Source organism: Nelumbo lutea, chromosome 7 (genome assembly GCF_056320005.1).
Source record: "Nelumbo lutea isolate HS-2025 chromosome 7, American lotus-T2T, whole genome shotgun sequence".
Lineage (NCBI taxonomy): Eukaryota > Viridiplantae > Streptophyta > Magnoliopsida > Proteales > Nelumbonaceae > Nelumbo > Nelumbo lutea.
The window spans coordinates 6,874,203-6,890,357 of NC_142690.1; the positions used below are offsets into that span (position 1 = coordinate 6,874,203).

The following is a 16,155-nucleotide window of genomic DNA, read 5'->3' on the forward strand; positions in this document are numbered from 1 at the left end:
CGGGAAGAGGAAGGAGTAATACTCAGAGAAAGTGTACACATTGTGGTTTAGAGGGGCACACAGTTAATTTCTGCTATGATTTGCGTGGTGCACCCAACATTTGGGCTAACCATGCTAGGACTAAGGGTAGTGACACAAGTACTGAAAGTCAGCAAATTGACCCAATCCCCTCCACATCTACTTGTGCTTCTGAGAAGGAAATGGTGAGTGTACCACGTGCAGTATATGAGCAGTTCATTCAAACATCTCAGCAGAACACCGCTACACTTGCCCATTCAAGTATGGCTTGCTTAGTTTCCAAAGACTCACACTGGATCATTGACTCCGAGGCCTCGGACCATATGTCTGGGACTCACGATGCATTTTCTTCCCTTTCCCACCCCTCCACACCTCAAACAGTTACACTTGCTAATGGTTCTACATCTCCTATCAGCAGATTAACCGAGTCTCTTAATTGTTCTGTAACCTTCTACCCTTCTTCTTGTGTGTTTCAGGATCTCAAGATGGGGAGGAAGATTGGTGGAGGGCATGAAGTAGGTGGATTATATTACCTTGATGGTGGTGGTCCTCCAATAGCTTTTCAGTCATCTCTTACTCCTCTTCAATGGCATTGCAGACTTGGTCATCCTTCTCTCAAGGCCTCGAAGTTACTAGTTCCTTCCTTGAGTCATCTTTCATCATTAGATTGTGAGTCATGTCAATTGGGTAAACATCATAGAGTCTCATTTAGTCCAAGAGTTGATAGTCGTGTCTCAAGTCCTTTCTCTTTAGTTCATTCTGATGTATGGGGTCCAATTAAAGTGGTGTCATACAGTGGGTATAAGTATTTTGTAATCTTTGTTGATGACTTTTCAAGATTGACATGGATTTATCTTATGAAAGATCGTAGTGAGTTGTTCCCTATTTTTCAAAAATTTAATGCTGAAATACACACTCAATTTGGTGTTCATATTAAAATTCTTTGCTCCGATAATGCCAAAGAATACAACTCCTCACCATTTCAGCAATACCTAGAACATCATGGGATCATTCATCAAACTTCTTGTGCCTACACCCCACAACAGAACGGTGTAACTAAACGAAAAAATCGATATCTTCTTGAAATTGCTCGATCCTTGATGAGTAATATGAATGTCCCAGAACATTTTTGGAGTGATGCTGTTCTCACATCCTGTTTTCTGATCAATCGGATGCCCATGTCAATCCTTGGAAGTCAATCCCCTTTTTCCGTGTTGTTTCCCACTTTATCTCCATTTCCTCTTACCCTAAGAATCTTTGGTTGTGTTTGTTTTGTTCAACACTTGGGGCTTGGGTTAGACAAACTAGATGCTCGAGCTACTAAGTGTATTTTTCTTTGCTACTCAAGGACTCAGAAAGGGTATAAGTGTTGTAACACAAAATCCCATAAATCGTTTGTGTGCTTTGATGTCACCTTCTTTGAGTCAGTTCCGTTCTTCTCAGATGCTGGGGTCTCTTCCTCTCCCTCTGTGGTTCCCTTTCCTGTACCTGTTGTGGACATCCTTCCAGTAGCTCCTGTTTCTACTGCAGATGCACATCCTATGTCTGTTACTACTGTGAAGCCGCCAATCACTCAAGTGTATACCCACAGAAGTGCATCGGGCCCTTCTCCACTTCAGCCCTTGTCAACAGATCCTACTACTGCTCCTTCTCCTTTAGATCTTGATCTTCTTATTGCTTTGCTAAAAGGTAAATGTACTTGTACTTCTCACCCCATTTCGCACTATGTTTCTACTGCTCACCTTTCTGCTTCTCATTGCAAATTTATATCATTACTCTCATCTGTTCCCATTCCCATGACTGTCCAGGAAGCTCTTGCCTCCCCGGGGTGGCGGCAAGCCATGGAAGAAGAACTCTCTGCTCTACAACATAATCACACATGGGAACTCACCGCTTTTCCTTTCGGTAAGCACACAGTTGGGTGTAAATGGGTCTACACAGTGAAGTATCTTCCTGATGGCAGTGTGGAGCGATTAAAAGCGAGGTTGGTGGCCAAGGATTATTCTTAGATGTATGGTGTGGATTATATGGAGACATTTTCTCCTGTGGCTAAGATTGGTTCAGTTCGGGTGCTGATTTCATTAGCTGCTATGTATGATTGGCCTCTTGTACAAGTTGACAAAAAAAATGCCTTCCTGCATGGTGATCTAGTTGAGGAGGTGTATTTGGAGCAACCACCGGGGTTTGTTGCTCAGGGGGAGTCTGGCAAAGTGTGTAGGCTCAAAAAGGCAATTTATGGACTGAAACAATCTCCACGTGCTTGGTTTGGCTGGTTCAGTGAAGTGATGAAAGCCTTTGGGATGAAACAATGTCAGGTTGATCATTCTGTGTTTAGCTATAACTCAAAGGATGGGAATATCTTGCTAGTCGTGTACGTGGATGATATTGTCATAACTGGGAGTGATAGCAATGGAATCAACAAGTTGAAGAAATTTTTACAGGATCACTTCAATACGAAAGATCTGGGGAAGCTGAAATATTTCCTGGGAATAGAGGTTGCGAGGTCAAAACATGGGATCAACTTATGTCAGAGAAAATATGTTCTTGATCTATTTGAAGAAACAGGGTTGTTAGGTGCTAAACCAGCAGGGACTCCTATTGAACTCAATTCCAAGCTGAGTGTTGATGCGGGTGAAGAGTTTGATGATCTTGGAAGATACAGAAGGTTGGTGGGCAAATTGAACTACCTGACCATTACTCGACCAGATATATCATTTGCTGTGAGTGTGGTGAGCCAGTTTATGCTACATCCCCGGGTTCCTCACTGGGAAGCTGTTATGAGAATTGTTAGGTACCTAAAAGGTGCTCTAGGTCATGGTTTGTTATACCAAAGTGGAGGAACTCTTGAGATAGTAGGGTACACAGATGCTGACTGGGCTGGTTCTATATCAAACAAGAGATCAACTACAGGGTATTGTACCTTCCTCGGTGGCAATTTTGTAACTTGGAAGAGGAAGAAACAAACAGTGGTGGCAAGAAGTAGTCAGAAGCAGAGTACAGGGCTATGGCCCACACCACATGTGAGCTAGTATGGCTGAAGAACTTGCTTCAAGAGATGGGATTCTCAATTGACAAGCCCATGAAACTATACTGTGATAACCAAACTGCTGTTCACATCTCTTCCATTCCCGTCTTTCATGAGAGAACTAAGCATATTGAGGTTGATTGTCACTTTGTAAGAGAGAAAGTGATAAGTGGGGTGATAACCACATCTCATGTGAGCTCAGGAAATCAGTGGGCAGATCTCCTCACAAAGGGTTTGTCTCGGGGAAGAATAGATTACATTTGTAACAAGTTTGGACTATATGATATATACTCTCCACCTTGAGGGGGAGTGTTAGAATGCTCGAGTCAGGGGTATTTTGGTCATTATGGATTATCTACTTGAGAGTGAAAGGTCTATTGTATCTGAGTTTAAGTTATGTGTCCCATCTTCTATGAGGGACAAAATGGTCTTTCCTGTAACTCTATGTTTTTGAATAAATACAAGTGGGTCAGCTAAGGGAAGTGATTTTTGACTCTCTTCTAGTCTTGCCGAGCCTTTCTTTCTTCTTCTTCTTCTTCTTCTTCTTCTTTCTCTTTTCTTTCTTCTCTACTTCAACCTAGAATCTACTAGGGTTTACTATCACCTTCCACTTCCTTAAACACACTTTCAATGACTTCCCACACTTTTCCACTCCTATTACCTTTCTTCCCGCACCGTCCTACATTCCTTCCTTCCCCTCTCCCCCTCCTCAGAGAGCCTGCCTACTAGCTCGGCTGCATATTCATGGGCTAGAAAAGGACAAAGGAGACACATTAGTAGCACAAATCGAAATCACAAGGTTACCTGGGATTGATGGACAAGCTAGAAAAGGACTGTTCCCTCCCTCTCTTGTTCCGGAGGTTGGTAAACATTTATCTTCCTGAGTTGGTTGGGAAGTACTTCTGTCCTTTGGTCAACCTGGTGATCTTTCCACTCTACCCCTGGCTCACCCCTAGATGGTGTATTCCTGCTCTGCTTCCGGTTCTCCCGGTTTTCCCCTTCTGATAAACCTTGCACACTTTGTGGTCTTGGGAATGAGATAAGCGGATTGCAGTCTTCACCCTGAAATAATCTTACAATATTCCACCCTTCTTTGTCACCTCCAGCACAACTGCCTTCATCGTTTACATTGCCCACGCTAGAGCCATCAACAGAAAGGTCCTCCGATTCATCAACGCCTTCATTGCACTGCACCCAACCTTCAATCTTCTCTTTCTTCTCTTCAGTTTTTCCCCTAGTGAAACTTGGCTTCAGCCTCTCTAAGAAGCCTCGCAAGGGGCTAAGCTCCTTCAGACTGTCGGGAGACCCACTGTAAAGCCCACTTCTTTTCTGGTTTCCGATGCTGCGCGCATTCCCCCCTTTGCCTCGCGACTGGGGACGATGATACACCGTAACCGTTGTCTATCTTCGTCGAAACCCCAGTCACGTGTTTCATTAAAGGCTCATGCGCCTTTTTAACAAGCTGGGTCGGGCCCGCTGACCTGTTTCGGCCTTTAAAAAAACCACTAGCAGTCCACATGGGCTTTTGCTTTGGCCCATTCTTAAACACCCGCGAGCTCACGTGACTTTTAAGAAGGTCGCGCACGTCCAACCCTGGGCTCGATTTGTTTTTAACAGGTCTTGATTTGGTTCTTCCTTGTACCAACCCCTTCTCCTTGTTCAAACAAGTCAAATTGGCGCCGGTTACAACCTGTGCAAAGGACCTGCCACCCTCTAGACTGTTCACTGCTTCAACACGCAAAAATCCCACCCCCTGAATGCTACCCTTTTGTTTCTCCAGCAGTTGTTTTTCCATTTTAGTGAAAGTGCTTTATTGTTTGAATCCTCCAACCCTTTCTTGCCACGCAGCTCTTCTTCTTCAACCTTCTCATTTCCCTCCCTACGAGCCTCTTTCCAGAGCACCGATTCAGTGGATGAAGCCAGCCACACTGAGTAGCAATGCCCTTCAACTAGCACCTCTATCTTCCGGGGAATCTCCTCAGGTTTTACTCCATTCAATAAAATGGAAGCTGAACAAAGGTCTCCCCAAAAGGCACCTCCTAGTGATCCTCCACACATCAAAGCAATGGGTTCAGCAGTTTCTTTCTTGCACAAGTGAAAGGGAAGACCTAAGAGACGCACCATCACTCCATCTTCAACAAAGAAATCTTTGGAGTTTGATCCCGGACACCATCTTGAAACTGTGAAGTTTCCAAGTTTAGATTGGATATTTAAAGCCTCAACTTCTACTCTGTTCTCAAGCAGATCCAGCAAAGCCTTGTCCTTCTCAAAAGGTGTTAAAATAAATGTGCTATTCAACTTTAACCTTGCTGTTAACAGATCTGCAACTTTCCTCCAGTCAAGAATGGTAGCTGAAGCTCTAACTATCAGTTTACTTTCCCAATCTCCTCTCTGTATGTTTGCTCCCATTCTGTATTTACCTGCCCCAGCTATCACTAAAAGAGTCTCTTGCTTGATATTGTTCACCATACTACTAGAACTGCTTATCTTCCTTTTTACTATTGCTTCTCTTTTAGCACTCAAGTGTTGCAATAGTTCACATAAGGCGCCATGAACTGCCTTCCAGCCCTGACTCTTCCTTCCTTCTGGGAAGCAGATCATCTGATTTCTACCCTTGCCAAAAAATTCTGTCAAGGAAATAAAATAGCCTTTAAGGTTTCTCTTACATTCTACAACAAACCTTCTTCCAGTTTCTGAGAGAAGCTCTTTCCAACTATTTTGCTTGCCTTTGTTACTTGCACCTTCCACAAACTCCTTGAACCCTTCAATTACCCCCAAACCTTCTAACAGCACCATCCCTCTCTTTGCTTCCCTGATTTTCAAGCTCAACTGACCATTTAATCTCAGTTCCTCAAATAGGAGCTCCTTAGATTCAACCTTAAAAGCTTTTTTCCAACGGCCTACCTCCACAAATTCTCCCATCTCAGTTCCTCACCCTCTCACCCTCTTACCCTCTCACCCTCTCAGACAATGGCAACAGATGAAAATGAAACTCAGTTCCTCACCCTCTCACCCTCTCACCAACCCTCTCTTTGCTTCTCCCTCTCACCCTCTCAGCATCCTGCCTCCACTATACTTCATCTCGATAAACAAAATGATGTCTTCCCAATATGTTTCAGAGAGATGATTCGTCAGGAAATTGAGGGGAAAATCTCTTTAGGAGATTATCCCATTGACTCCCCCCTCTCCTTCCAAGAATTCAGGAGGTTGGCCCCTCGAGGAGCCCTGAGTTAGGCAGGTTCCTAACATTCTTGCCTATTGGACCTAATAGAAAGCAATGAAGGAACCAGAACAATCTCTGAGGACTTCCCTATGTGCTACAGTCTTGGATTTCTAATACTATACCCATCAGTATTACGTTTGACTTGATCTTAGACAGGTGGAATCAAATCCCTTGCCAAGTTTATGCTGGAAGCTACAATGCCATAATCATTATGTATCTAATGTAAAGAGATATTACCATTTTTAGTGTAGTAAGCACACTCAAACCCAAGTGCAATTTGACAGGACCAACATAAAGACTACTGGCTTTCCATTATCGGTTGATGATTTTATTTTAAAATTTACTAGGGCATTTATTTTTCTTAATGATGCATGTTCCCTGCATGATTATGATGTGCACTTAATGTCATTCAAGTATGTTAGGATTTAATCACTGATATAGAACTGGTTCAAGTACTGCAATTTTTGCTTTGGTTACTTGTGGTAAAGGGAATCTGATGTTTAAAATCATCATTGCAGTTATACCCCCCCAAAGACTGGTTAGTGGCTTCATCTTTGCCTTCTAACTTCAATCCAGACACCATTCAGATGGTATTGAATGAGCTTACTACGAACAATGTGAGGTAAATAAGATGGTGCTTGAAGAATTATTACATTTGAGCTGAAATTATTTGACTATAAAAACTAAAATCTCTCTCCTTCACTGTGTTGTTCTCCTTTCCATAATTTGTGAATATAAGAAATTATTAAGAGACAGAACGTACACCATGGTATCAAGAGTGGTTTTTTTTTGTTAATTTACAATGAAATAAAAAGAAATGGATGAAATTTTCATTTTCTTCTAAGTTTTTTTTTTTAATTTTTAATTTTTTTTTGTTTGGTGTTGGTACTTGTAAATCGCAGTCTTTAGAAAACCAGACTGGACCGGTCGGTCGAACTAGTTGATTTGTGACCCGGGATCTTATCCAGTTTGTTCTTACTCCAATAACCACTTTTGCTAAAAACGATGAAAATTGGCTGACCAGCCTGTTTAATCGGAAAACCGTGAACCGGTCCTAGTTTCCTGAAACCGCTTGGGTCTTTAACCAATTGAAATTTTAAAATGTGTTTAACAAGATTTGAACCCATGACCACTTATTTTCATATATTCCTTAAATACCACTAGTCCACCTTTTAACTTGTGTTAATGAATATATATATATATATATATATATATATATGTATATATATATATATATATATATATATGTTTGTATGTTTGTATGTATGTATGTATGTATGTATATGCGTATGCATATGCATATGTACATATATCTATGTGCGTGTGCATGCCATGTCATCAGAGGTTCAACCCTATATATATATATATATATATATGTATGTATGTATGTATGTATGTATGTATGTGCGTATGCATATGTACATATATCTATGTGTGTGTGCATGCCATGTCATCATGGTTCGAGTCCGGTTGAACCTCTGACCTGTGAATCTCTCCCTTCTCCAGTTCTATGCCCGGTCTGATTCTCTAAACGTAAATTGATTGTCACTAAATTGAAGAAAAATATAGGGGTGCAACTTGGGTGGGCTGGGTTGAAAGAAGATTGACCTGGGCGGCTGGTCATGTGGGCTTGAACTGGATGCAGTGTAAATTCTTTTAATCTGGTATGCAGTTTGTGCCTATAGAAAAATCAACTTCTAGGGGTCCAAGGTGGTGAAGAATTAGAGCCAGGGATCAACCAGGAAGAAGATGGGGTGGATAAGGTAAGGGTCTATTGCAGGAATGAAGTAAAGTAGAAAAGAGTAGGAAGAAGTCAAAAGTGGGAAGGTTGAGGTTGTATGTTGAAGGTGATATTGAGTTCAGTGGAAGGGGTGAAACGAGGAGAAAAAAAACTAGGGGAAGAATGGGTTAATAGGGTTGTTATTTGAGCAAACATTATGGAAATAATCAGTTTGAATGTAAGAAGACTTGGGAGTGAGAAGGAAAAGGAGAGCTATCAAAGATTTACTTAGAAGGGAAAAGCCAGACATTGTGTTGATACAAGAAACAAAACTGATGGAGATGGAATGAAGGTGGATAAGAAGCATTTCGGGTTCAAGGGGTGTTAGATGGTCTTTCAGCCCTTCTTGTGGGGCCTTAGGGGGAATGTTGACAATGTAGAAGGATGATGTGGTAGAGTCAATGGTGGAATTGATAGGGAGATTCTCGATATTAATTAAATTAAAAAACATCAAGGATGGTTTTATATGGGTTGTCACCAATGTTTTCGGTCCAAATTGACACCAAGAAAGAAATGAAATGTGCGAGGAATTCTATGCTATTAGGGGCTTATTGGATGGGGTGTGGTGTGTGGCAGGGGATTTTAATGTGGTGAGGTTCTCAAATGAAACAAACAACCCCAACCAGTAGGTCACCACTAGTATGAGTAGGTTAAATGAATTTATGGGGACTTGTGAACTGAAGGAAGTTCCCCTGTTGCAAGCCCGACTCACGTGGTTGAATTTCCAGGAAGTGCCCCAATGCTCAAAATTAGACAAATTCCTATTTAATGAACTTTAGGAATCAATGTAGGAAACTTGGTGTCTAGATTTTTACCTAGAGTCACCTCGAATCACTGTCCTATTAAGCTAGATTTAGGAACTTTGCAAATGGCCCTACCCCGTTTAAGTTTGAAACATGTGGGTTAGAGACCCGTATTTTGTGAGGAATGTAGAGGCCTAGTGGAAGGAGGAGTTAAGAGGAGTGGAACGGAAAGGGGTGAGATTTAACAAAAAGGTAAAGAGATTGAGAGAGAGAATTAAGGAATGGAGTAGGGAGCAGTTTGGAAGAATAGAGAAGCAAAAGATTACTCTCGTCTAAATTAGAGGAGCTAGATGAGAAAGAAGCCCCGGGTACTCTAGTTGTGGAGGAAAGAGTGTTAAGATGTAGGGTTAAGAAAGAGTTGAAAGAAGTGCTCTTAAGGGAAGAGATTTGTTGAAGACAAAAGTGCTGATGCAAGTGGATTAAAAAAGGGGATGGTAATGCAAAATTCTTTCATGTCCTGGCGAATGGGAGGAGGAAGAATTATATGGCCAACATAGAGATAGGAGGGAAGGAGATAACCAATCAGGAGGAAATTGATAAGATTTTTGTGTACCATTTCAAATCAACTTTTAGAAAGCCTTTGAATGAGAGAATGAGTGTGGCAGGAATTGAATGGCCTTATGTGGAGACTGAGTTAGCAAATTGGTTGGAAAGAGATTTTTAAGAAGTTCCATATCTCTTTTAATAAAATTATTGTTATTGATAAAAAAATGGATTTTTAAGAAGAGGAAATTTAGAAGGCAATGTTCTTAATAGACAGATCCAAAGCTCACAGACCAAATGGTTTTACAATGGCCTTTTACCAGGATTGTTGGAAAATTGTGAAAGATGACTTGGTTGAGGTTTTCAATGAATTTGCAGAGAAGCATAGAATTAACCCAGGGGTGAATGCAACCTTTTTAGCTCTTAAACCAAAGAGAAATGATGCTAGTCATCCAAAGGACTTTAGACCAATCAACCTAGTAGCCAGCATTTACAAGATCTTAGCGAAGGTTCTCTCGTGGAGATTAAAATTAGACCTCAAAGCTGTAATCAGTCAAAATCAAGGGGCTTTTATTTAGGGGAGGTAGATAGCTGATCAATTCCATTTGCTAATGAATGTGTTGAGGGTAATCAGTCAAAATCAAGGGGCTTTTATTCAGGGGTGGCAGATAGTTGATCAGATTCTATTTTCTAATGAATTTGTTGAGGATTTGAAAAGACCTAGGAGGATTTGAAAAATTGTGGGTTTGGGGAGAGATGGTGCAAATGAGTTTCTAGTTGTGTAAACTCTCGCCACCATTCCATTTTGGTTAATGGGATTGTTATAGATTTCTTTCCAGCCATCAGAGCTTGAGGCAAGGTGATCATCTCTCATCGTTTCTCTTCATTCTAGTAACGGATGTGGTTAGTAGAATGATCTTAGCCTTAGGGAGATTATAATAAAATGGTGGGAGGTTGGAAGAAATAGGGTCCCAATTACACACCTTCAGTTTGCTGATGATATTATAATTTTCTGTGAGGGTGGAGAGCAAAATTTGGTAATCAATTAGGAGTTGGTGAAGATATCTGAGCTTATCTCTATTCTGAAAGTCAACCTTGATAAGAGTTGCGTAGCAGGAATCATTTGGAAGAAGAGGAACTAAACTTTGCTGCAGATATTTTAGTGTCCTATTGCTAATTGAGCTTTGACCTACTTAGGACTTCCTCTAGGTGCAAATCCTAAGGAGAGCATTTTCTAGAACCCCATAGTGGAGAGATGTGCAAAGAAACAGACAACTTAGTAGAGAAATTACATATCTTTGGGAGAAAGGATTACTCTGATTAAATCCACATTGCTAGCCTACCAATCTATTTCCTACTAGTTTTTAGAATCCCCCAAAAAGAAGCCAAGAAAATTGAGAAGATTATGAGGTACTTTTTGTGGGAATTGGGTGATGAAAGAAAGAAGCATATGGTTAAATAGGAAGTTGTGTGTAGGAATCTTCAACAAGGAGGATTGGGTATTGGTAATGTGGATAAAAAGAATAGGGCTTTGCTAGGGAAATGGGTTTGGAGGTGGCCAATGGAAAGGGATAGATTGTGGCATGAAGTAATAACCAACATACATGGAAGGTCGGGAAATGGTTGGGATGCATGTGTATCTACCAAAGCCACTCTGGCCTCGCCTTGGAAAGCTATTCATAGCATTCCACCTCACTTTCTCCACCTCGTCAATCATTGTTTTGGAATGGTAGAATACTGATATGTTTCATTCTATTGCCAATGGGCATATTTATACAGTAAGTTGTTGCAATAAATAGAAAGAAAGAAAAGAAAATGGAAAGAAGAAAAGATAGAAAGAAGAGAAAATAGAAAGTACAAAAATAGAAAGAAAAAAATTTCTAAATCAATCCTTCCACAATCCTAGGAATATATACAATTCTATTTTCAGATCTGAACCAGTAACCTCACGTTTTCCAACACTCCCCCTCAAGCTGGTGAATAGAGATCCTTCATTCCCAGCTTGGCTATAATTCTCCGAAAGTCTGTACTATTGAGCCCTTTAGTAAGTACTATTGAGCCCTTTTGTAGACACATAGGGAGTGCAAATCAATTTGCTGTCTAGTTTCTCTTTTATAAAGTGTCGGTCAATTTCGATGTGCTTCGTCCTGTCATGTTGAACTGGATTGTGAGCAATATTGATGGCTGACTTCTTGTCACGATATAGTTTCATAGGCTCTTCTCGTGGAATCTTTAGGTCTTCTAAAATTATCTTCAACCAGAGTAATTCACACACTCCTTGTGCCATAGCCCTGAATTCTGCCTCTGCACTTGACCGAGCCACTACATTTTGCTTCTTACTCTTCCAAGTGACTAAGTTTCCTCCTAAGAAGGTACAGTAACCAGAAGTGGACCGTCTATCTACTGGAGATCCTGCATAATCGGCATCTGTATATGCTTCAAGAGTCAATCCTCCATTTCTTTTGAATAAAATTCCTTTTCCTGGATTGTCATTCAAATAGTGCAGAATTCAATGAGCAGCCTACAGATGAACTTCTTTAGGATTATGCATAAACTGACTTATTACACTTACAGCATAATGCAATATCCGATCGTGTATGTGCAAGATAAATGAGTTTTCCAACTAGTCTTTGGAACATCTCCTTGTTTACACTTGCATTCTCGTTGGCTTCTCCAAGTTTATGATTGGGATCAATAGGCGTGGAAGCTGGTTTACATGCCATATTTCCTGTTTCTCTCAAAAGATCAACAAGATACTTTTGTTGAGAGATAAAGATGCCTTGTTTAGAATGTGCAACTTCAATTCCGAGAAAATACTTTAGTCTCCCCAAGTCTTTTATCTCAAATTCTCTGGCAAGGCAGTTTTTCAATGCTTCATTCTCCTTTTTATCATTCCCAGTAACGATTAGATCATCCACATAGACTAATAGTGCAGTAAATCCCCCTGAGGCTGTGTGTTTGATAAACAATGTGTGGTCACCTTGACTTTGCTTGTAACCAGTACTCCTCAGCATTACCTTCGTAAACCTTCCAAACCAAGCTCTCGGAGATTGTTTGAGGCCGTATAGTGCTTTCTTCAACCGACAAACTTTGTTCACTTTAATGCCTTCTCCAAAACCCGGTGGAATGTCCATGTATATCTCCTCTTCTAGATCACCATGGAGAAATGCATTTTTTACATCAAACTGCTGCAAATCCCAATTAGTAACACCCTTACTGTGTTCATTTTAGCTACTGGGGCAAAAGTCTCCTGATAATCTACCCCATAACTCTGTGTATATCCCTTGGCTACCAGGTGTGCTTTGTACCTTTCTAATGACCCATCAGATTTGTACTTAATTGTGAACACCCATTTACAACATACCGTCTTCTTGTTTCTTGGTAGATCCACAACTTCCCATGTGTTGTTTTTTTCTAATGCCTCCATTTCCACTCTCATGGCTTTTCTCCACTCCTTATTTGAAAGTGCCTCGGTTAGAGTATTAGAAATTGGAATGGTGTTTAAGGCTGGCTTGAAAACTTTTGTGGGATTTAGAGAATCTTTGGAATGATACATATTTGGCTAAAGGGTACAATGGGCGTTTGGTACATTCTCTGGTTCCTTTTCTCAATGCAGTAGGTAGGCCATACTCATACTCAGACTGTGAAGGTGTAGGTTCAGGATCTAAGCATCCCTCAGTTCCAGGATTAGGAGTTGAATCTTGGACTTGCACAGGTTGAGGATCTAGCTTTTTCGTCCTAGAGTAAACCTGCATATATCTCACATTATCATGCACATCATTCGTGGGGTTAACAGTGTCCGAATTTGGTTCAATGGTCGGGTTGTTTGACTCTTGTTGAGACTCAGGAATGTGGGGCTCAAAGGAATGTGACTCAAAGGGATATGATTCTTGACGATTGAATGTCTGTGAGGAGGGTAATACATCTAGGGAGAGTAGATCTGAGGCCTTATCTTCCATTAATGAGGGCTCCCCCTAAAGATAAGGTTGAGTGAAAAAAGATTTTCCTTCCTCAAATGTGACATCGATGGAGGTGTAGAATTTTCTGGTGGCTGGATGATAACATTTATAACCTTTCTAAGTTGGGGAATATCCCAAGAAGACACACCTGATTGCTCGTGGGTCTAATTTTCCCTTATTATGGACATAAACAAAGGTAGTGCAGCCAAAATTTCTTGGTTTGAGATTATTTGAGGCTCGAATATCAGGGTAAAATTGAGAAATGACTTGTATTGGGCTTCGGTTGTCAAGAACTTTAGATGGTAGTGTATTTATGGTGTAGGTAGCAGTAAGGACAACTTCCCCCTAATATTGATTTGGCACCTGATTTTGAAAGAGAAAGGTTCGGGTGGTTTGCAAAAGATGGCCATTTTTTCTCTCAACTACCCCATTCTGTTGGGGAGTGTTAACACAGGAGGATTCATGCACAATGCCTTCTTTCTGAAAAAATGGGGTCAAATTCAGATTAAAATAATCTGTAGCATTATCAGATCGAAACCTTTTTATTCTCACACCAAACTGAGTTTGGAACATGTTATGAAAGTTGGGAAGAATTGTACCCACATCAGATTTAGACTTAAGAAGAAAAATCCATATGACCCTTGTGCAATCATCAATAAAGGTGACGAACCATCTGGAACCTATAATGTTGGGAATTTGAGAAGGGCCCTATATATCTGAATGAATCGAATAAAAAGGAGTTGAAGATCTTTTATTGCTGATTGGGAAAGAAACCCTTTTGTGCTTAGCAAGTTCACAAACATCACAATGAAAGGTTTCAACATCAATTCCTTTAAACAAGGATGGATTGATTGTTTTTAAAATAGGAAATGATGAATGACCAAAACAGAAATGATGACGCCAAATTAAATCTTTATTGGAGGTAGATAAGAATGACTCGTGTGTGACATGCATAACAGTGTGAGATGATCTACTGGTTGCTTCAAGGTAGTAGAGTCCATCTCTTTCCTTAGCAAGTCCAATCTTCTTCCCCAAAACCTGGTCCTGAAATACATAGTAAAAAGGGAAGAACACAACATTGCAGTTCACATCCTGGGTGAGTTTATGTATAGAGATAGGGCTAGTGGATAACTTAGGAACATGAAGCACATTTTTAAGTAATAGGGATGGAGTAATTTGAATATTCCCAATCCCTGCCACTGTGGTGAAAGAACCATCAGCAACAGAAATTTTTCTATTACTAGGACAGGGTGTATAGGTGAGAAAATGTAGTGAAGAGGGTGTCATGTGGTCAGTAGCTCCAGAATCAAGAATCCATGGAAAAACACTAGCCGAGGCATGTAATCCTAGAGATAAAGACTCACCTGAGAGAGAAAGAGAGGTAGAACCACTTCCTGGTTTCAAGGATTTCAGGAAGCACCTTAGCCTTTCAATTTCTTCATCATTAAATGGTCCTTGACTTGAGTGTTCTTGTTGCGGGGTTGTGGAGACATTATGGGCCTGTTGAACTCCTTTTGAAACTCCTTGATTTCCCCATTCCTTGCTGGATATGGGAGGTTTCCCATGAATTTTCCAGCACCGATCTTTTGTATGTCTGGGCTTCTTGCAATAGGTGCACCAGAGGTTATCATTAGAGTCACGGGTGGTTGTGTCACGAGCCATGTTGTGATTATTCTCACCCTTTGAACCACTGTAACTTCCTCCCCTTGCCACCATGGCTGAGCCTTCGGGATCTTTAGGCTCAAGCATGATTCCACGGCAGCTTTCCTCAGCTCTGACGAGGGCTATAACTTCATTCAATGGAGGCACTTCTTCTTTGCCAAGAATTTGTATTCGGACCTGATCAAATTCAGCATTCAGTCCGACCAAAAAATCATACGCCCTATCTCTTTCAATTAAATTCTTCATGATCACAACATCATCTTCGCACTTTGTCTCAAGAACCCGATAATGATCAAGCTCATGCCATTAATTTTGCAGCAGATTTGCATACTCTATAACACTCTTGCTCTCTTGTTTGGCCGCCACAGTCTTCACTTTGACCTCATAGACACGAGCAGCGTCATGGGCTTTGGAATAGGTTTGTTGGACAGCATCCCAAATAGCCTTTGCAGAGGGAAGAAACATACAAGTATCACTGATCTCGGGTGTCATTGAACTCCACAACCATGACATAATCATGGAGTCCTCTTCGTCCCAAGCATCAAAATTTGGCTCGCCCAACCTTGGTCCTGTTCCAAGGAGGTGACTAATTTTTCCTTTTCCCTTCAAATAGGTATGCACTAGTTGTGACCACTTCAAGTAATTCTGGCCATTCAGTCTATATGTTGCCTGAATATTCTGCAAATCACCAGTGTGAGGATGAGAGTTTGTTGCTCCTTCATCGGTTTGGACGGGAGCACTTGTTGCAGTCATGTCGGACATTGTTAATGGAGGAAAAATAAGGCCAGCAGGAAAGGTGAATAAAGGAACACTTCTGGTTACAGATCAACACTGAAGGCTAGAAGAGAAAAACACAAAAAACTGGCAATGAAGGCCAAAAAAATCTCAAGGTTGTCAAACCTAGAGCTCTGATACCATGTTTTGGAATGGTAGAATACTGACATGTTTCATTTTATTGCCAATGGGCATATTTATACAATAATTTGTTGCAATAAATAGAAAGAAAGAAAAAAAGAAAGAAAGAAAAATAGAAAGAAAAGAAAATAGAAAGAAGAAAAATTACAAAGAAGAGAAAATAGAAAGTACAAAAATAGAAAGAAAAAACTTTCTAAATCAATCCTTCCACAATCCTAGGAATTCATACAATTCTATTTTCAGATCTGAACCAGTAACCCCACATTTTCCAACAAATATGATTGCTC

At 40.7% G+C, this 16,155-nt stretch overlaps 1 protein-coding gene across 1 annotated transcript in view; it reads left to right on the forward strand.

Moving 5' to 3' along the window:
- The window catches only part of LOC148844873 (insulin-degrading enzyme-like 1, peroxisomal), a 121,827-nt gene that overhangs the window by 68,863 nt on the left and 36,809 nt on the right, over positions 1–16,155 (forward strand). Inside the window, exon 15 of the mRNA XM_088954776.1 lies at positions 6,785–6,888. Coding sequence (XP_088810902.1) covers positions 6,785–6,888 — 104 coding nt within the window. The remainder of the gene's footprint in view (positions 1–6,784; positions 6,889–16,155) is intronic.